Source organism: Pelmatolapia mariae, linkage group LG10_11 (genome assembly GCF_036321145.2).
Source record: "Pelmatolapia mariae isolate MD_Pm_ZW linkage group LG10_11, Pm_UMD_F_2, whole genome shotgun sequence".
In the NCBI taxonomy this organism is placed as follows: domain Eukaryota; kingdom Metazoa; phylum Chordata; class Actinopteri; order Cichliformes; family Cichlidae; genus Pelmatolapia; species Pelmatolapia mariae.
In genome coordinates this window covers 45,424,231-45,446,429 of record NC_086236.1, presented here as the reverse complement: position 1 = coordinate 45,446,429, position 22,199 = coordinate 45,424,231, and the positions used below count along the sequence as shown (strand labels likewise).

The following is a 22,199-nucleotide window of genomic DNA, read 5'->3' as shown; positions in this document are numbered from 1 at the left end:
GTTTGGAAAGAATCTGTTCAAGTACATACATGTACATTTACAGTACAAAATCGTTCTGTACATGCAGTAAATATCTAATTTTTCATCATAGATATCTGCGGCTTACAGCCGGGTGCGGCTTGTATATCTTTTTTTAAAAATTTTTTTAAAAATAGAGCCGATGCGGCTTATTTACAGGTGCGCTCTATTGTCCAGAAAGTACGGTAGTTAGACCTGGATCAGGTGACCCTGAATCCTCCCTTAGTTATGCTTCAATAGGCGTAGGCTGCTTGGGGATTCCCATGATGCATTGAGTTTTTCTTCTTCAGTCACCTTTCTCACTCACTATGAGTTAATAGACCTCTCTGCACTGAATCAACCGGTCACAGCAGATGGCCCCGCCCCTCCCTGAGCCTGGTTTTGCTGGAGGTTTCTTCCTGTTAAAAGGGAGTTTTTCCTTCCCACTGTCGCCAAAGTGCTTGCTCAGAGGGGGTCATATGATTGTTGGGGTTTTCTCTGTATGTATCATTGTAGGGTCTACCTTACAATAAAAAGCGCCTTGAGGCGACTGTTGTTGTGATTTGGCGCTATATAAATAAAACTGAATTGAACCGAACCTTCAGGTCAGTCTATTCATCTTTGAAGGAGAGGTCATAGGTCAAATGTGGCATGATATTTTAAATACTTATACAGTACCTTATGTACGTTGACAATACGCAGCACACTTGTAAGAATCATAGTTTCTAAGTTTTAAGGCTTTTTGACAATTTTTGACCAATAAATCGTTAAGTTGAACTTTAAGATCTCCGTGGATGTAAGACAAATGTGTACAAATAGACTACACATGATCCCACTCTAGATCACTACAAAGTGCTACAAATGTGCTCTACAGTATAAACAAACACAATGTAATGTGCAAAATAAAAATAAAAAATATCACAACCAACCTCAGATTATGTCTGATATATGGTGTCAAATGTACTGTATTATCTCCTTAATTCATTCTTTCATAAATCAACATCCATGTATACTTTGAATTTTCATAATAGATGACAGTATGTGGAGCTGAAAAGAAAATAGCCATAAGCTTCACGATATGGGTTTTATTTCAATTTCAGAAAGAGATATTCTTTATGTGTATCACCCTGTTATTAAATTTCCTGTTATTAAATTTAAAGGTTTATCCAAAAGTGGACCAGGGTTTAATGAGGCATTTTGAGGCTTTCAGCAGTAGTAAGAATTTAACTTCTTCAATAAAGTTAAACTTTATCAGCATGTTCAACAAACAGAAGGAAAACATGAAAATGAAAAAAGTAAAAAGATATTTACAAGATGCCGCAGCTTACCACGCCAAGTTCTGAGTGGCATACTGTCACACATCTGGTTTCTCAATCCCTGTGAGACTCATACTTAAAGATAGAGCATACTTATGAACCATGTCTGATTGAGATAAAAACACGTTTAATGGCATTCTCCTCTTCTCCTTATTCACCCTCTCTGCTTTTGCTAAAAATTCTCTTTTTTACTAATTTTTCTGAATGTCTGTCTGAGGTTGTGTGCATCTGTGTTTTGCAAAGGTGTGTGTCTACACCAGTAAAAACGTGATCTCTCCCAAATCTTTTAAATTAGTGCTTAACACATAAAAAAATACTTTGTTACAAATAAAAAGCTAAGCTAAAGTGTTCCTACATAGCTGGATATAACTGATCTCGTTCATGATGGGAGATGGTTATTAGAGTTCATGGGTTTGACCCTTTCAGAACATGGCTTTATATATGAATGCAACGCATAAAAGTTATCATCCCAAAGGTTTCATCATCATAAATGTGCCTGAATAGTGTCATTTTTGGTCTGCTGTGAAATGTCCATCTGATAACATTTGATTTTCTTTTCCGTGCTAACAGCACAAAGCCACAGTCACATGACACAGAGCAGTAAGTGTAGTAAGAGTTTCTGTGATGTTGTGAGATCAACACAGTGACAACTATTGGCTGTACAGCTGTGGCTCAGACAACAAACAACAGTTTTAAGAGTGAAAAAAAGCCTCAACTCTTGTCGACACTCATCTAGTAGCACATTGTGAATTTGTCCTCCAGCAATAGCCTGTCAACAATGACTTCTAGTCGAATGTCCTCAGGTATCCAAGAGAATTTTATAACACGTAAGGCTTTTTCTTCTTATAAGTGCAGTTCATGACTTTTTGATTGCACCTCGTATGAACCCAGACGGAGATAAATACAGGAGGATCCACACATGGACAGAGATGATTAGCTTTATATCAGACTTCACTCTCTCAAACACGCTCGCTCTCATGATGCAATCAGGAACAAACACTTGAGCCGTCCTCATTCACTAGATTGCTAACAAGAGCCATAGATCTTGGAGAGACAACAAATTCATCACAGCCTTGAATACAAGGCAGTGATGGTGACCTACAACAACTAACCTTGTGGTCTAGAGGCGAATGACACTGAAAGCTCAAAGCTCTGCTCATTGAGATACATTAAATGAGCAGATAAAGCAATATACAGTGTTGAAAAAGAAATGCTGCAATTCACGCTGGCGAGGAAAGTTATTCAGGAACAAACAGTGAAAGATCTTACCTTATGGTCATAAGGGTTGTAAGAGTGGAAGACCTGCGACAGCTCTTTAGTTCTTTGCTTCTTCTGCAGACAGAAAAAAAAGAGAAATGTTTAAGAATCACTTACATAATTAACACAAAACAAATAATCTCACTAATAAATGACGTTATGTTTTTTAATGACATGCATCCATCCAATCTGGATGGAGACTTGAAGAGGTGCAGTATCGAGTTTGAAGCTGGATGAGGGGGTGATCATATTTTTGGAAGTGCAAACCCACGGGAAGATTTGTGACCTTGGATGATTTCAGTTTTTGATCTTAAACATTGTTACATACGTCTGTCACCTAATTCAGGTAAGATTATTAATAAACATCTAAAAGTGACTCTTTTTAAGATCAACCGATCAACAACAGCAGAGGCTAACCACTCATTGTGACTGTGGCTAGCTTTCCTGAAACAGTGGCAGTAACACATTCAAACCTTTGGTGCTAATTAACCACTTTGATTTAACTGTAGCTCCATCTACGTAGTTATAAAGACATGATTACTCTCTTACTACAAGACTAACAATAGAACTTTAAAATGACAACTCAGTTCAGTTTTATTTATATAGCGCCAAAACACAAGAACTGTTGCCTCAAGCTGCTTTATATTGTAAGGTAAAAAACCTACAAAAATACAGAACTAGTCCGACTCAACAATGGAAACAAAAGATTTCTGAAAGATTCACAGCCTGAATTTTCTTGTCCTTCTTCATTTGTTTTGTTTGTAAAACATTTCTTTGGACGTGTGATACACCTTATTTGCATTTCCTTGTCCTCTGTATTTCTGATAATGATCATACAGATATTATACAGATATGGACATATATTACAGCTCCACTGATATTAACTGGATTACTTCAAATGGATGGGAAAAAAGCCAAGGCTTACAAGTATGCCCACAATGAATGGACAGTTGGAATGTATTTATCTGTACACCATCTGTGGCAGAAAATGCTTCATTTCATTTCTAGTTAAAGTCTGGCCTTCGTGTACTTACTGTATAATGAGATGCACAAGCGTGAGACGTGACGGTTTGATATGTGGCAGTTGTTAATGCAATCAGTTACATGAGGCTGATACAGCTACAGAAAGTGCTAATTAGCTCACTGATTAGGCCATGTATGGCTAAAGGGAAAGGGCATATGAAAATGGTACTGTACCTAAAGGGAGTATGCATTCATAGCTATTCTCCCTCCTGCTCTCCCCCCCTCGTGTCTCTGTCTTTTTGAGTGTTAGAATGTGCAGGGTTGAGTTGAATGTCCTTAAGCATGAGGTGTACATGCTGAACAGAAAACTTGTTGTTCTGCTATTGCACAGCTGGACAAACAGGCTAATTCCAGACTGGCAAAGACAGCTTGATCTTTCAACGTAGAGGAGGAAAAATGTCTGCTGACTAACCAAGCATAATATTCAACTAACCATATCTACAACATGGTGTAGTCAAACAGACAAAGTTTCAGAAGCATGCCATACAGCCTCTGCTAAAGTCCACAGATAAGAGAAAAATTAGGCCAAATTAAGAAAATAATAATAATAATAATAATACAACAAAAGATGTGGTGTATGAACAGAAATGTTGTGTTTTGGCCAGTTTGGACCTTTTCTGCTGTTCTCTGCCACTCCTCCTCTCATAGCTTGTAGCTCTTTTCCTCCATTCCTCCCATCTATTCGCTTTCTTCTGCCTCCATATGTTACCCATCTTTTACTCATTGTCTGTTCACTCAAGCCTCTTCTGATCCATACAATCCTGTAATCATTGGCCCCGTCCCACTGCCATCCTCTCATTCTTGTTTTCATCTGATTCCCTCTCTATTCCTCTGCCAAAGGGTTCTTTGGAATCCCCAAATCCTCTTTTCTCTCATTTTCTTTGCCTTTCCACAGACCCCTCAATGCCCCTCCTCCTCCTGTTCTGTTTTTCCAGAGGGGGAAAACTCATTCTAATCATTCATTCTTCGCTCTCTTGCCCACTCTCCCCCACGTAAGTATGTCTCTTGATAATTTCTTGCACTCTCTTCTTTTGCCTTGAGCACCTCGGCTCTGAGCAGCGATCTCATCATTGTTCCTCAACACCTTTCTCCCCCTTCTTATCATCCCTTCATAACTTTTACCATCACTCTGTATTCATTGAGGCTCCATGGTGTGCTTGTGTGAGAGAGTGCGACTAAGACAGCTTTAACTCCAGGTAAGGATTTATCAAGCCCCAATGAATACTCAGCAGAATTTGGTTCTTTTCAGGAGCAGCACACATACACCAACACAACAAACAACAACAACGTGCCAACTCGAAGGCACACACTGACTAACACAAAAAAACAAAAGCTGTACACTCATATGGACAAAGATATGAATACAAGGGATTCAAAGATCAACATAAAAACAGACAAATAGAAGACAAAAAGAGATAATGTGAGCCTAGAAAAAGCTGTTAAAAGATAAAAACTCATGAAAAAAAGAGATAAATTCCCAGTGTCGTACCAGATCGGGAAGAGGTGGAAACCTCAGCTCATTATTTGAAATCCTACATCTTTGTAATATTCTCAAGTCAACTTACCTGTTCCTAACCTTTAGGATAGGAGCTACAAAATTCCTTTAAACCTCCCGACTATTGTGGAAAGCTGCTAAAGAAAGCTGAATGCTCTCATTATCCCACAACTGCTCTGTCTGTGGGTCCTAGAATAAGAACTACACTCTTAGCTATAGCAGTAAAAGTCTAACCACATGCATTAGTTTATAGTCTAGAGGTAAAGATGTGTAGACTAAAACTCAAACAGACCGCGGATGATCTGTAAACACATAATATCATTAACATCAGCGGTCCCCAACCCCAGACTGGTCCGTGAGTCGTTTGTTGCCGGGCCGCGAGAGTTGAGGCTCGGGTGTGAAATTTATGGTTTTCGGGGTTTTTATCGTTAACTCTGTTTCCCTGGCTCTTTTCCTGTGTTGTAGTTGTGTGTCTTATTTTGAAAGAAATATTTACGCTTTACCATAGTGACCAGAGAGAATAAGGGACAGAGAGGAGGATGTTACTCTCAATGTTGTTGGTGCATATCAGAAGGACGCTGCTAATAAAGTTACACAATTACACACTGAATTCGCGTTTATTATTATATTTACAAAAAAAAAAAAAAAAAAAAATCACAATTTTTGTCTTGGTCGTTTCATTTTATTTTGTTGTATTTATCCGCAACACCTTAAAGGCCGGTCCATGAAAATATAGTCTGACATTAAACCGGTCCGTGACAAACTGCTCTGGAGTTTGTTTGTGAACCGGACCTAGACCACTTCCTCCAGTGCAGCTATATCGGTCTGCACCCGAGTGCAATTATCATGTTCATATTTTTACAAACAAACCACACCAAATGGAAACGAACCAGAGTCTGATTTAAACAAACCAAACATCACACTTTAGTTTGTTTAAAAGTGACATCTGTCCAAATAGTCATTCTGGCCTCACCTAAAAATGATCCCATGACATCTTTAATGTTATGAAGTTGTCCAAACGCTCTGCATGACATGTATGACTTTTTCTCTGTACACAGATATGTGTGCGTGCATCTGCGTGTGTTTGGGTGCATGTTCGAAGTTAATTTTGCATGCTGTCGAGGTTGTGTTAGTGACAACCCAGCAATGCAAAGCCAATCCGTGAGCGTGTGGACCTGTCAGCAGGGTGATGATGAACAATGGTTGTTATCATGACATCCATCTGTTGTTGTCCCCAGAGACGGATGCTTCATAAAACCAGAAGTGACATTACATGAACGTAGCTAAATTCCAACGCAGGAGCAGTGGCGACACAAGTAAACAATATAAAAGCTATCATAAAAATACAATTATCTTATCTAATAAACAAGTAGCAGCACAAAGCTCATAAAGAGTTGATCTGATCAAGCTCTGATTTTGTGATCATTAATGACACCATCTGAAAAGATTCAATATTAACACCAGGAAATGACTGCTGGTTTCGCAGACTTAAAACATAAAACTAATAACGGGATTCTAAATGGTTTATTGCTGATTGAGTGACTGATTTTATATGTATGTTTTTGTGTGCATGTTACCAGCTCTGTACATGAGAAGCAGAAGCTGTTTTTAATGAGTATTTTGTGTATACACTGCAATTCAGTGAGGCCCTGCACATAGTTTGGCAATTCACAAAAAATGTCGATTGCATGACTCTGTGACGCTAGGCAGTAGAATTGTGTGTAATTGCATGTGTGTGTCTATGAAACCCATACTGGTATTACTCCAGCATGCCAAAATGATTGTGTGTTGTGGGGCAAGGTAACAATGATCTTGCCAATACTTAAATTGCTTCTGGTCACCAATATGCGCCCACTTGTCTTTCCCTAATGGCAAACAGATGTTAATGATATAGAGCTCGAGCGTCATTATATCTATAGTCAAAGAACCTGAGGCATCAACTGCAGAGTTGTGCCTGTGAAGGATTTACACCTCCTAAAGCATCATAGAGTGGTCACAGTGGGGTTTATGACCTTCCTCTCTCACAGAGGTCACTAAACTAACATTTTCTTACCCACTATCTCAGTTAAGCAAAGCGTATAAAAAATATTTCTTTCTTTTTTTCATCATTCATCCATCCTCTTCCTCTCAGTCAAATCAGTGTTTTGCGAGTGCTGGAGTCTATCCCAGCTGTCATAAGGCAAAAGGCGGGGTCACCAGACTATCACAGGGCTAACACATAGACATTCACACCTACAGCCAGTTTACAATTGCCAGTTAATGTAAGCAATGTATGTCTTTGAGTTGTGAGAAAAAGCCACTCAGAAATGCACCAGCCAGTGGATCTGAGCCCAGGACTTTTGCTGTGAGGCTTTCCACACCACTGTCCCACCCAGATATATAATGCAAACTGCTAAAATGTAGCAGAGTTTATTTAGCAGCATGAGTCTCCTGTATCTGCTTATAAGAGAAATTGTGGACCATTATCTCCTACAAAGCACTTTCAGTTCATCAACATTTCTGGCATGAAAAGGCCCCCTGAGTCATTTGACCAGGGTTTAAGCCACGCCCCTGACTTAGCCAGATCCAAAGACTTTGGATCACCCAACATCTCCTCTGAGTACTAGATCGAAGACTGGTCGCTGAAAATTTCCTAATATAATTTTCAAATCCTTCTTCCATCAGTGACTGCAAGCCATCCAGGCCTGAGGCATTATGAAGCAGGACAGCCCCAAACTATGCAGCTCCCGTGTTGTACAGGGTAGGGATGGCTCAGTAGGTAGAGTGTTCGCCCCGAATCCACCAACGGCTACCCTGAGGTACCCTTGAGCAAGGTACCGTCTCTTCATGACTGTGTAAAACTTGAGTGAATGGGTTAAATGCAGAGGACTACAAAAATCTCACGTGTGGGGACTATAAGGGATAAAAATTAAAAAATACATATAGTATTTGTTGCCTTTTCCCTCTAAATTTGGGGTTATGCAGAGCTAAGATAAAAGGAAAAAAAGGGTCAATTTGTCTCATCTGCGCACAGAACATTATCCAATGAGATTTGAGAACATTGCCCGAGATGTTCTTAATTCTTTTGATTTCCTTCATGGTGTCCTTAGATTATATCAGCTCTTTCCGAATTGCACATTTTGTTCTTGGTGGTATCTTTGTAGCACAACTACTATTAGGGAGAGCAGCAACAGAGGTCTTGCCACCCATTTTTTTAATAGATTGATGGATACAAAGTCTTTCGCAGTCTAGGAAATGCTGAAAAAGTGTATAATGCTTCTTCTAAAGTAACCAGATTTTGTACACCTTTGTTTTTCCGGTGGAGCACATCTACAACCTGCACTTCTAATTGCATTCGCTTTAATGGAACACCTGGTTCCAAGTAGCTTTTGGGGAGTCATTACCACAGAGGCTCATATATTTCTCGAGCTCGGGCTGTAAAGTGATTACTCAGTGTGTTCAATAAGGCATGATAAGTATGGCTGTTGCTGTGTTATTTGTCTAGTCAGATTATTGTTGTCTATAACTGTGATTTAGAAAAAGATCAAATCACATTTTGTGAGTAATCAATTATGATATCTACATAATTCCAAAGGGTTTTGAAAAGTTTTCTTCAGAGTATATGCTTCAAGTGCACCAACATTTAAAGTGTTCTAATTAAGAATTTCTCCAAATTAAAAAAAATGACACTTTATTCACCACAATCATCCTTCTTCAACATCAAACAAAATTCCCTTCAGTCAAAAAACCTACTTTATTTTTCACACACTATTATTGCTTTTCCCTCCAGCTATAACAGCGCACTGATGACCTATACACAGAAAAAACATCATTTGAATTAAAAAGGAAAAAAAACCCCTATCATTAAAATGCAATGTCTTCTATTATTAGTGGGCTAGGAGCTCATTAATCAAATGTAGGCCTCCCTAGCATAGACAGCAATTTAACCATTAACTCAACTTAATACCTGCTAGACTCCCTTTAACCAACTGTTATTATCTCCCCTGTTATGTATGTAGGAGTGTTTTGTCTCAAATATAGACAGAGACGGAGGAGAACCGTGAATTTGTCAGTGTGTGTGTCCAGGCATAGATAGATGATACAGAGGCTTGAAGATGGAGCTACTGGTGGCTGGCCAGCTGTTTTACTTTGACAGCTACTGCACTGGTGCCTCGTGGGTAATGGAGTTTTTAACCAATTACAACCAGGGGAAATTAAAAACACTGTCCCATTTGAGCAGCTAATCTCTTTCTCTATCACTTTTTTCTTTTCTTTGTCTCGTGCAGCTGCTCACTGGAAAACCCGGCCTTACCAGCAGACATCCAAACAGCTTCTACTTAGCAAGTTCATTTATCAAGGCTAGGTTCGAGTCACCTGGGGATGATTAGAGGGATCCAAGCTAATAATATTCACTTCCCTTTATTCTCAACACGATAGCTTTCTCTCTCCATCCATGTGGTCTCCTGTTCTTTGTGTTTTCCTACACTCGAATCTAAAGTGAGTATTCTCTCATAAGTCATCTAATATAGCAGGTCATAACAACAACAGCTGGACATTGAAGATGGACAGGCTTCACTCATGACTGTATTTTTCTAATCAAATATTTGTTTGCTTGTTAGAGAATAGATTGTCAAATTAAAACAATTTAACCTTAAAAATCAGGATTTAGAAATGACCAAATACTTGCACCAAATTCTCTTTTCTGTCCTCAGCTCATCGAGTGCCAAAGTAGCAAAACGTGAAAAAAAATCTCGTTTTTGAAAATGAGTCGTTTCTACACAGTGACATCGAGTCTCATCAGTACAATACAGATATATTTTCAGGAGACAGTGGCACTAACAAAAAGACAGGAGCCCGAACCAGAGATTCTGCGATTTTCATTGAGGGTGTCCACATGGACAACATTAGAAATGAGTGTATCAGACACAAATTCAGGCTGAGTGGCTTGGAGACAAAGATGGTTTGGACACGTGTAGAGAAGGGATAGTGGATATGTTGGAGATAGGATGTTGAATACAGAGCTGCTGGGCAGGAGGAAAAGACAAAGAACACAGAAGATTCAAGGAAGTAGAGAAGCAGTCTGTGCAGACAGCTGGTGTGACGGATGCAAGGTATAGGGCAAGACGGACATAGAAGATGCCCTGTGGTGACCCATTAGCAGTCATTGGTACAATATAGTAAATATGGTTTACTATATTTCCCTCAAAACCAAACTGTAACTATGAAAAACCTCATTACATACATTTACATCAACATCAGCGGCCACATTTAGGAGGCTGTGCAGAACCCCCAACATGCATCACGGTGGACATGTCCCTTTATGTGTTTCTTCCTGTCTCATTATTTCCTCCATCCATCTCCCTTTCAGCAGTGCTTTCTATCTGCTCTCCTTTCCTACACACTCTTTATCTAAGACCTCCATTCCTAATCCATCTAGTTCTCCATCCATCCCTCCTGTGGCTATTGAACACAGTTGTATTCCGGACAAACCATCTGGTGCACTTTATTAATGACCGACCCTACATGGCTTAGATGTCGTCTGTTTGGTGTGTGTGTTTGTGTTTGAAAACAGGTGCATGCTGACTGATGCAGTGATGTTGTGTGCAGCTTTAACCACTGAAGCAGGTGTACTGTATACACAGCCACACGAGTATATATATTTCTTGTCTCTCTTTTACTATTCTGTCACTTTTAAATTGTTCCTCAAAATTTACATTTTCTATCAAGTTTAATAACAAAAAAAAACAAAAACAAATGATTGCCATCTTATTCTAGGCACCTAAATATGCACTTTTGTGCATATTTAGAGAGGTAAGTCAATTCTTTATCACAATGATTTTTTTTTTCAGCATACCCAGTGACTCAGTGCAACAATATCAATTTGAAAACTATTTAAACCACAGATGTTGCCTCACCAAGATAAGAAACATCCAGCATGTTTTTGGTGTACAGTTAAAACGTCTGGATCCATGATGGTATGTGGGTGCAATACTGAATAATGAACACGGCATGGGTGACTGCCAGGTCACAAGTTATATATCACGGCATCTATTTAGGGCTACACAGTTAATGTCAATTTTATATCAATCGTGCTCGAAGATCAAACTATTTTTAAAATGAGCGCTCTGCCAACAGGACGCTAAAGAAAAAAGCTAATCCAGCGCTCCCTTCATCACTGCCTGACTCCACGTGCCTGCATGTGATGTTTCATCCTAATAACACAAGGATGAAAAACAGAAATGCAACAGGTAACAGATCATCAAGACAAAATGCAAACATCTGGCATGGCAGGAGATGAAGTCCTGGATCCTTTACACGCAACATGCGCAACACAGCTAATCGCTTGAAAACTTATCACAAACTGCAGTGAAGGCCAAGAACACGTTGCCGACGTGAATTGCCCAACATCAGCTCAGATGTCTATAAAAGCGAGCCTCATTAGTGTGTCTGTGTAACCATCCAGGTCACAAAGAACACTGAAATCCACAATGTAGTCCCGTAGTTGCGTTCCATTCGGCTAAAGATACGTGTCCAATAAACACAGTGAGTAACAACTTGCTACTACTAGTAAGACTTCAGGAAAAAGAGTTACCTACTGGACAAATATGGTACTTTTCCAAAGTGGCAGTGCATCGCAGGGGAAATGGAGAGAGATCTCATAGATGATGAGTTATAAATTTTATTCACATCCATCAATCAGGCACGATGAAAGAACTGAAAGACTTGATATTTTGCTTCTTTATATCAAATATATTTATATTGTAATTTACTTCACTTTATTCTAAGTGACACTATGAATTTAAATAAGTAGGAACAATTTTATTTTGATGCAAAGATCTGCAGCATGAATATGGCATAACGAGCATGTTAACATATCAGTGTTATATTTAACTGACACTACAATAAAAATATTTCTGCTGCTTAAAATCAATTAAAAAAAACATGATAAATAATTGCAATAGTCCTTTTAGGCCATAATGGCACAGCCCTACATTCAATCAGCTTCTTGATTAGGTTAGCTTGTTTATTTCAGCAAAATGCCAAACCATATTCTGTATGTATTAAAAGCAGAGCACTGCAGTTCAGTGAAGTCCAGTTTTTAGGATTTTACAGTGTCCTGAGTTATTCTGAAGCAGTTTTGTAAGCTCTTGTCTTACAAAAAGATGCTGATTTGACAATTAAAGGTCTTCATACATGTCACATTTTACACTCAAAGAGCTGAATGAACTCTTGGACTGATTGTGCTATAATCCAAACACAGACAATAAAGGTCAGAGGAGAAGGAAAGAAGAGGGAGATAAAGAAGAATAGAAGCAGCAGTGTGGTTGTGTCTGCGGACTGATCCCTCTAGGAAGCACCCGGCTTCTCCTCAGAGGGCAAAGTGAGGAAGGCGAGAAAAGGGAAAAAGAGAATGACTTATGAAGACACTCCACTTGAAAGAGATGTGTCAACACTTTGATGGCACAGAGTATTGGAGTATAAATGCAAGAAAGAAGACAACACGGTATAGAGTACAGCATATGTAAAGGGTCTAAAGAAAAAGGAGGCCAAAGAAAATATTTCAGGTAGAAGTACAAACACAAGCAGCACATGTGCAACGGCAGCACTTCAGTAATGTGAGCTTTTGCATTTTGTTGCACATTTTGTCCAATAACTTTAGAAACAGGATCATATTTTAGTAATAGTAAATAATATTCCATGAGTAAAGATTTTTACAAACAACTGCAAATAATCGTGTGTTAAGTTTAGTTCCTTAAGGGAAAAAAATCACAAGGTGTACTATTGCTAAAGTGTAGTATGAAGAAAAAAATGTGTATGATCAACGATATGATCATAAAGTTCAACTACATTATTTCTAAGCATTGATATAATACATATGAATGCCATAGCTCATTATATAAGAATTTAGTTCCGCCAAACAGCAATGTAGCTGAGAAATCCATGAGCGAAAAGGTCAAGAAAACGTTGGTGTGACCGAGTGTGATATGCTCAGTCTGCATTGCTTCTCACTCCCTCCCTCACTCACACACCTTTGCAAACAATTAAGATTTTATTAGCTGTTAATTGTTTTATTTGGCAGCAGATGGGGAGATGTAGGAAGCTAGAGAAGCGATGTGTCGCAAAGTTGGGTGGTTATACAAAGAACAATAACGTGTTCAGATGAGACTGTTACCACCGTTAGACAACATTTACTAATAGCATGTAGATCTCCTGGGAAGTCGAGAGAAAAATGCTGCAGACAATTTCTTATTTAAGAAGATTTTCAGCTAAATAATGTCTATGGAGCGTATTAGCTTGATTTATTTTCTCTCACAGTCACTCCTCCATACATTTCAGGATTAGTGATACTAAAATAATGCAAAATCTTCACAAGTATAAAAAAGGCTTTTACATTTTTAAGTAACAATAAGCTAAAGTTTGCTTCTTTAATTGGCATGTTTCTGTGTGTGTGAGCGCGTATTTGGCAAAAGTAAAGTCAGTTGTACTTACAATGTATCTATCAAAGAAGTCACATATCTAAAAAAAAGAAAAATCTCTCAAATGAGCATCTGATCAAAACTCTGTCGGTGTCTGCACTCACCACATGTGCTGGTACTTGCTCCATCTTGGCGGCAGGTGTACCGGGTCGGGGGTAAAACTGGTTGATGAAAAGACTGGGGAATCGATAGGCTTTCACCAAGTCTATGGTTGCTTGAAAGTCTTCCTCGGTCTCTCCGGGAAAACCACAGATTATATCTGTAGCAATAGTTACACCAGGGACTCTATAAGAGAAAGAAACACAGAGACACTTAGGTGGGATTTTAACGTTTTTGTTATATCTTAAAACATAATTTTAAAAACAAATAGTATATTTTTTAAAAAAAGGCATTCATCTCTATTTTTATTGCTCTGAAGTGGAAACTAACCCTCCCAAGAAATGGATTCCTGTCCACCTTCTTTTTTGTTACACTAAAAAATTTCAGCTGATTGGGTAAAGATACTGGTAGCTACTTTGTAACACAAAAAGTTTTGCACTAGCTTTATTTTTATTGACAAAATTGTATTGTGTAACCAAGAGTTACAGGCAACTACTTTAGATGCCAATCATGTCAGAGAACATCATGTTATCAACATTTACCTTTTAAAAATCCACGGCAACAGATCCAGTTTTGCTGTGAAACCAATCTACAACACTTTAGGACTTTGGGACAACTGGTTCATATTATCCGTCTTGTGGAACTACACGCTTGTAAAATGTTTTTACTTTGGTTACACACAAACACACACACAAAAAAATCACAATACAATCACTGACTGACAACTACTACCTAATTTATTACATAAGATTTTGCTGGAGTTCGGAAATCACAGACATTTGTCCACTGCTGCTGTATACCTTTGAACTGTCTGAGGCAGCATGAAAGGAGGATAGTGCCTTTCCCCGTGGACTCGGGAGGATTCAGCCAATCAAAACCTAATTAGCAACCTCTCCTGCCGATCATTAGTGATTGATTATTGACCGGCTGGCTCATTGGATTAATCGTGGCCAGTAGAATGTTGTGGGAATAAATGCAATGATTTTTTCCATGTATTTTGTTTGTATTGACAGCTGTTGGGTGGCTTGGAAAAGAACTCTATGGGGAGAAAGAATGCATACCCAGAGGACATACTTGACCATCCCATTAAGACTGACAGTATGTGTTACCACAAATTTCTGTGATAACACCTAATCCCAAAGGCATTTAGGCATTTATTACTATTATTTATCATTATTTCTTCCAATTAACAGCCAATTACCCCTGAAGTAGCATAAGAGAATTCTTCTAAAGACAAAGCATTTTACAAGTACAGGAATCTAAATTATTTTTTGGCAAACTGAACTTCCAATACAATCTTCTGTAAAAATTCAGACTGGAAAAGATTTTAAACAGAACAGAAAATAAATGGGAATTATTTTATATTTAAATAAGCCAAACCACGGACTACAAGCTTTCTATCAAAGTACTACAAGGCATAGAGTGGAATCAGAGGGGTGCAGGAGCATCCTCATGTAACAGCACCCTGTCACAAGAATGTCAAAGACAACTCACGAGACCATTACATGTAGCCTTCTGACTATTCATGCCTTCAATCTGTTTTCTTTCCCCACTCTTTTTCCTTCTTACAAAGATTTCCAGATGTCTTTTTCTGTGTTTGTAGCACAACTATAAGGAGTGTTTGATCACTGGATGAAAATCCATGAAAAGCACAAGACATTTGGACAAAAATCAAAACGCACAAAGGCATATTAAAGGGCCTTACAAAGAGAAGACAGCTCAACAAAGAAATTAAGAGTGGAAGAGACACTTTCTCTGCAATCGACAACGTGATGCATCTTTAATTACATTAACTTCCTGCATCTGCAACCCCAAGATAACCTCTGACCTATTGATGACTTCCAATTGGCTGCTGGTCATTAATATTAAATAACGGCTTGCGGGCACAGGCATCCTTGACCTCTCAGATCTGTCCGACAACTATGATATGGAGAAGCGGAGCTACATTTAAAACAGTGCAAGGAATGGTCAAACGGCTGAATAAATGTATAATTCCCGATCGTTCATTAAAACCGATTCCTTGGATCTTCTGAAACTGCAGTTCTACTGAGCATTTCAACTAACTAACTATTGAAGGCCTGTACCCTCCTACAACAATCAGTCAGGTAAAGTACCCTGAAAATGAGAATATATATTTCATTTTCTGATGATGAGGCTCCCAATTGTGTCAGTGTGGCCTACAAGCCACATTTAAGAAACCCTGTGCATCACATGAGATTTAATCACACACACAAAATGAAAAGCTCATCTATTCTAAGGATAAAAGAAATACTGAATAAACTAATTTACTGCTATTTAAAGCTCTTGCTCATATAGTCCCCTGAGCTGTTTTATTAACGCAGTGGAAGGGAAGGTAAATAAAATTAGCACTATGAACAAACAAGCACTTTTTTCTTATTCCTCTGGCCTAAATACAAAGACGTTTCTTGTATCTCCAGAGGGCACGTATATCTAATTTGCTATTGCCCTTGGGTAGTGGTGGCAGTGAGGAGTTAAAGGCAGGCACTAGGTGCTTTTCATTTTTGTAATACTACTAGAAACTCACACATTGCTGCTATGAAAAAAAATGCACAATTCAGGCCAGGGGTGCAAAATAACAGAAGAAAAATGGAACACTGAGGGAAAGAGCAGGAACTAGTGCGAATCGACTTCTGTGGCTTTTTCTTTCGGTGAAGGAGAGGGTAAAAAAATATGCATGCGCACATGTGTCATTTTGACACCTCTGCCTCCTCCAGATCTAAGGGTGACAGAGGTGTGATATGTGATACTAATGAACAAGAACCACACTGATACTGTCCTTGTTAAAATGAGAGAGGAGAAATGGATCTTGTTATTGTTCACCTTTCAAAAACAGAGAGTGTGAGAAACAAAGAACCAAAGATAGACCCAAAGAAAGAAAGATGGGAAGTAAAAAAAAAAATCAAGGAAAAGATGTAAAATTACATTTCAGCTCAACTCGCTTTCAATTAAAGCGGTGCAGAACAGAGCTATTTTTACAAGCTTCAAATCCTGAAACACTGGTTTGTCTTTTTAACCTTGTATTAACATTTGCCACAAAACACCGGGCATAATTTAAACAGCGGATGAGGCATGCATACGTCTTTGAATCCTTAATAAAGCCTGCAAGTTTTGTATCCTTCCACTGAATTTTTTTAAGCTCTATTTTACACCTATACGCCTAGAAAACGCTTTCTGATATTTAGTAGCGCTCTAATGCTGTTCTTACAACTGTTGCTTGTGAGAATTTTGAGGATGCGCGCTTTAAAAATGCGTGTTTTTCAAACCAGTAGACAAACCAGTAAAGATTTACCAAAAAAAACCCAAAAGTGTGTGTGGAAAGGAGATAAACAGAAAGCAGAAAAGGACATTTCAATAATTGAGGCATTAAAAGTGAGTGAGTGATAAAAGTGTTAAATAAAGATTTTATATTTATTAAAGAAAAGCCCACAGAGTGAATTCTTTACCACAAAACACAGACATAAAAATAAATGTATGTTAAAAATATATTGTGAAAGAAGCATCATCATCAAAGTCTAAATATGAAGCTCCATATGTTAAACTCAGCAGCATTTAAATAAAGCATAAACATCCTCCGCTTTCACCCCTACTGACAACTTACATTCTCCCCATATATGAACCATAAACATATATTTAGGATGAATGAAAACCTGCATTTAATTCAGTCCCTATTTGATGAAATCCGAGACCATGAATGATGTGTTATAATGGAAAGGAAATGAATACCATGTGAATATATTACGCATGTGAAGAGAAAAGAAAGAGCATGCAGCATACAGTCAATTGCTACTCTAATGACTAATGGTGAGACTTCAGCAGGTGCTTAAAAGGCGCTGTTGAAGAAAATCATGTGTCTTTGTGTCTGTGTATTTTCCTCTCGGACATTTCTGCTCCTGCTTCACTGAGGCAAATGGACAACACCCCCATAGACAGCAGCCTCCATTAGCTATTAGTTAAGTTTTAGTTAAGTTTTGCACAGGGGGACAGGGAACCATCACGAAGGCTAAACTCTACTATTAAAATCTCCAGCTAATCCCTAATCAGCCTGGATGGGCTGAATTAAGCTTCAGAAATCTCACCATCAACTCTTTGTTTGCTAAAGACTTCACACGTTCAATACATGCGTGCATGAGTCCCCATAGACACAGAACGAGCCTCGTCATCGGATATTTAAAATATGTGTATGTTTGAACAACAGATGCCTGTGAACGTGGCCTGTGACAAAATGAAGGCACGACCACTGGGACGGGAAACAAACCAAAACGCAGCAAGCGACAAAATAAGTATACGGTATAAAAAGGTGGAGGAAAGAAGGATGAGATTGGAAGAAAGACAATCTGGGATGGTAAATATTTACCTATTCATGTGTGGGAAAGAGACCATGCCTGCCATCTGTGCTGCACTCTGTGCGTGTGTGTGTGTGTGTGTGTGTGTGTGTGTGTGTGTGTGTGTGTGTGTGTGTGTGTGTGTGTGTGTGTGTGTGTGTGTTCTCTGAAATGATAATGTTTGGCTCAGACGGGCTCCTGTAGCGTAGGAGTCAGGAGGTGAAGAGAAAGAGATACGGCAATGAGAAGAGATGTAAATTAAGCGCTTTGACAGATTTTTTGTTAAACGCAAAAAAGTTTGGAAAAATCTCTTGAAGAATCTTCAAGTCCTACATACAATCACATTAACATGTAACCTGACAGCTTAACTAGAAAGTGTAATTATGTGTGAGGAAGGGAGAGAGCAGCAGCTGTAATGAGACTGAAAACAAATTCTGTTTGAGAATTATTGCGGGAAAATTTCAGGTCTGACATAAGCAGTGCTGATGTGAGGAAGAGCAGTGGGAACTGCACTATGGATTTCAAGCTTTAAGATCCATCTGTCCAGTCCAATACTCTAAAATAAATAATCATTCATGGGTTTTTCCCCCTTTTTATCCCAGACAGCAGGGCACTTGAAAATTCTAGCTCTAAAAAATAGACCGGTAAATGCTTTAGACTCTCATCTATTGCATAATGTCACTCTCTACACATGATGAACTTCTAGAGCCCCCAAAACTGTCACATCAAACTAAAGAACATTAAAGGAAGCCTGAAGAATATTGGGAGCCCATTCTTTGATCAGATGACAACAACACGTTCAGCTAAGGTGGGCATGTTGGATAAAAACCTGAGCTGTGAATGTGATGATGTGGGGCTGCATGGGGACAAAAGGTGCCTTAAAGAAAGCAGCTTGAAATACTGTAGCTCACAGTATTAATATGGCTTAACATCTCTCTGTATCTTGAGGTGGTTTCTACTACTTTTTGCTTTACTAAATGTAAACTCTTGATATACTAAGTTGAAGAAACAAGTCATACGTTTGCAGGGATACACTCTCTTCTGTTGTGTCCTGCGATTCTTCTGCAAAAGAGACAGAAGGAATCTAAGAAAGAGGAAGGAATAAGGACACTTGTGAGGAGTGTAAGTAATCACTCACACACTTAAGTGTTTGATTTAGCTGTGGCAGCTGGAGGTAATAGCACTGTCATGTAGCAGCTCAATTTACAGGGAAAGACAAGGAGAAAGAGCCCTGCTTGGTTATCACTTACTTTCCTCACCCACTGCCACTATCGAGGATGAGCGAGAGGGGGCTGTGAGTACCAGCAGAAGACATGCCAGGTGACTGAACAGATAACACAAGAGTTAGAGGCAGATCAAAGCTGCAAAAGGAGGGTTCACGGCTTCACCGTGGCACTAATATAAACTCTGATTACTGTTAGGAGACCTTAATGAGTGCACCGGCATGGAAGCAATGCTGTGAATTCTGTAGGTAAGACAAAAAGAAAATAACAATAACTTAATATTCTCACAATTTGCTATTAATTTAAAGATTGGAAGATGCGAAAGGTTTTAGAAAAAGAGGTTAGAGAAAACTGTGGCAAGATTAAGAGTAGGGAAGTGGCATAAGAGTGACTGGTTAGCAGACAGAATGAGATGAGACAGGTGATAGATTCAGACGGCACCAGAGGAAACTGTCAGAAAGACTTTCTATGCCTATACCGTTGACTTTTTTTCCTCGAGTCCCTGATGCCTCCCAGTCTAACTTGTGGGTTAAAAAGTAGAAGATGGAGCAACTTTTTCAAGTGTTTTTACATATATTTGCAACAATTTATGCGACCATTTCTTTTGACATAATGAAAAAAACAACAACTATGTAATAAATTTATCCTATGTTTATTCATGCAGCATCTCACTATCGGAAATTTAAAAAAAGAAAATCTGATCTTGGATATCAGCGCAAATTGGTTGTGCAAACATGCTGGCTCTGGTGGTCTCCTGAAAGAATAATAAAGTTATTTGTCTTTAACCCTGCCGTGCAAAATAACCTCCGTCTTTCTTTGCAGCGGGTCATTTATAAAGATCGAGGTGGCTGCCGTGGAATGAATGGCGAGCCTACTAAATAATGATCCCGCTGGAGTCATCTGTAAACTTTATCATTTAATGAAACAGTCTGAACACAGCAGAGCAGAACTGCAGTTCAATTTAACACACGCGCTTACACATGCTGGCACACACATACTTCATTAGTCTCAGAGAAGGGTAATGAGAACGCACGCGTACGCATTCCATTAGTCTCAGGGAGGAGTAATAAGAGCACACAGACACCACAAATCCATCCATTCACACACACAAACAGTTATTTTAAACAGGTCTCAGCACAGACACCCACGCGCACACCTGAAGACTTTGAGGAGGGTAGCGGTGCAAAGGCATCCCACTCACGACTGGTTAGCCAGGTGTTAAATGGACTGACCCTTTGCACTTTATTTCATATTCATCCAGCCTTCATTGGAATAGCAGTAGCATGTAATTTACCATTCCACTCCACTCCACTCTCCTGACCTGACCCCGCAGATACAGATAGCATCTTGGCATCAGATAAATGAACATAAAAGCCTCACCTGAAGCAAATGAAAGGTAGACATGTGTAGGCTTTGGTGCTTTCTTTACTCAGCAGTTCACCCAAAGCAAATTAGAAATATTCAACCTGACTTTTTCCCCTCACACAAGGGAAAATGAATGGACAAGACAAAGAGTGCCATTTACAAAGTGATAAAAAATGAATTCACTTAAACCGGCTTACTGAAATTTAACAGTTAAAACCAATCAAGTAGTTGCTGTATTAAGTATTGATAATATTCAGCCTTTTTATTGTAAAGATTGATTGTATGTTACTTACGCTGAAGATTTCTCTTGAGCTGGCAATGACACTTGATTTACTTATAACAACACTGTGTGAAAGTACTGAGCCGCCTCTATTTATTTATATTTTGCTTCCAAGCAGCCAGACTTTCCTGTACTTTTTTCTAAAGTGGTCTTGAGCAATGGCTCATAAGCCACTAACTGCTGACCTATAAATCATTCAAGCATTAAAAAAGAAACAAAGTCACGGAATGAACCAGTGTTGTGTCTACACAGAACAGACAACGTAGCAGTGAACTAAATCTTCCTCAGGCAGTTTTTTACTTGCAGCCTGTCACAAAAACACAAAATTTTAAGATTACCAGGCATAAAATGCTGTTTTTGCACCAACAAGGTGCATATTTCTGCGTGTTGTGTACTGTGTTCTTAAAAAAATTGATGGAAACTGAACAGGTAGAAGACAAAAGAAGAAGTGGCCAGCCTAAAAGATATCAAAAGCTGATTGGGGGGGGGGGGGATACAGCAAATACATGCATCTGGCCCTTAAAGTGATGCATCTGCTGTTCACTTAAGCGTGTTTGCTGAAGAAATGGCCTGAATGTAAGGTTAGCCATAAAACAAATATTAAAGATTAAAAACAGGGGGGAAAGCCTTCATTTCTCAGCATAACAATGATGCAAAACACACTGCAAATGCGGTAAAAGCATATCTAGAAGAAAAAAAACCCACAATGAAGCACCATCAGTCATGGATTGGCCTCCTCAGAGAACAGTACAAAAGGAAACCAAAATCCAAAGAAGAGCTTTGAATGTCCTTTAAGAAGTCTGGAGAACTATTCCTGAAGACTACTTAAACTTACCAGAAAGCTAAGAGAGTTCAGGCTTTGTTGAGAATATGTCATGCCACAGACTTTGTTTCTGCATATATATTTGCTCATCTTTCAATAAATCCTTGCAATTATTCCTATATTTCCAGCAAAATATAAAGACTCGATGTCTAGACAGTCAGTTTTTAAGCTTCAGTATTTCTTTGTGTTAAAAAACAAACAAACATGAGACACTAAATGACTGTTGCAACTGCTTACTTTGACTTTATAGGGGCGCACAAAACAAGCAATGATTCAGTTTGTAATAATCTTTAAGTAGAATAGAATAGAATAGAATTCAACGTTATTGTCATTGCACTTGTCACAAGTACAAGGCAACGAAATGCAGTTTATGGGCAAATTCAGTTCAATTCAATACAATTCAATTTCATTTATATAGCACCAAATCATAGCAACAGCTGGCTAAAGGTGCTTAGAAGCATTACAGCTCACATTACAGCTCGTTTTCCTGAGTGAGAAAAAACCTGTCCTGCAAAATAAAGT

The 22,199-nt window shown here is 38.7% G+C and overlaps 1 protein-coding gene across 1 annotated transcript in view; it reads right to left on the bottom strand.

Annotated features, from left to right (window-relative positions):
* cdkal1 (CDK5 regulatory subunit associated protein 1-like 1) overlaps positions 1-22,199 on the bottom strand; it is a 245,987-nt gene that overhangs the window by 54,514 nt on the left and 169,274 nt on the right. The window contains exons 11-12 of the mRNA XM_063488015.1: positions 13,649-13,829; positions 2,583-2,645 (exon numbers count right to left, since the gene is read on the bottom strand). Of these exons, the coding sequence (XP_063344085.1) occupies positions 2,583-2,645; positions 13,649-13,829 (244 nt within the window). The remainder of the gene's footprint in view (positions 1-2,582; positions 2,646-13,648; positions 13,830-22,199) is intronic.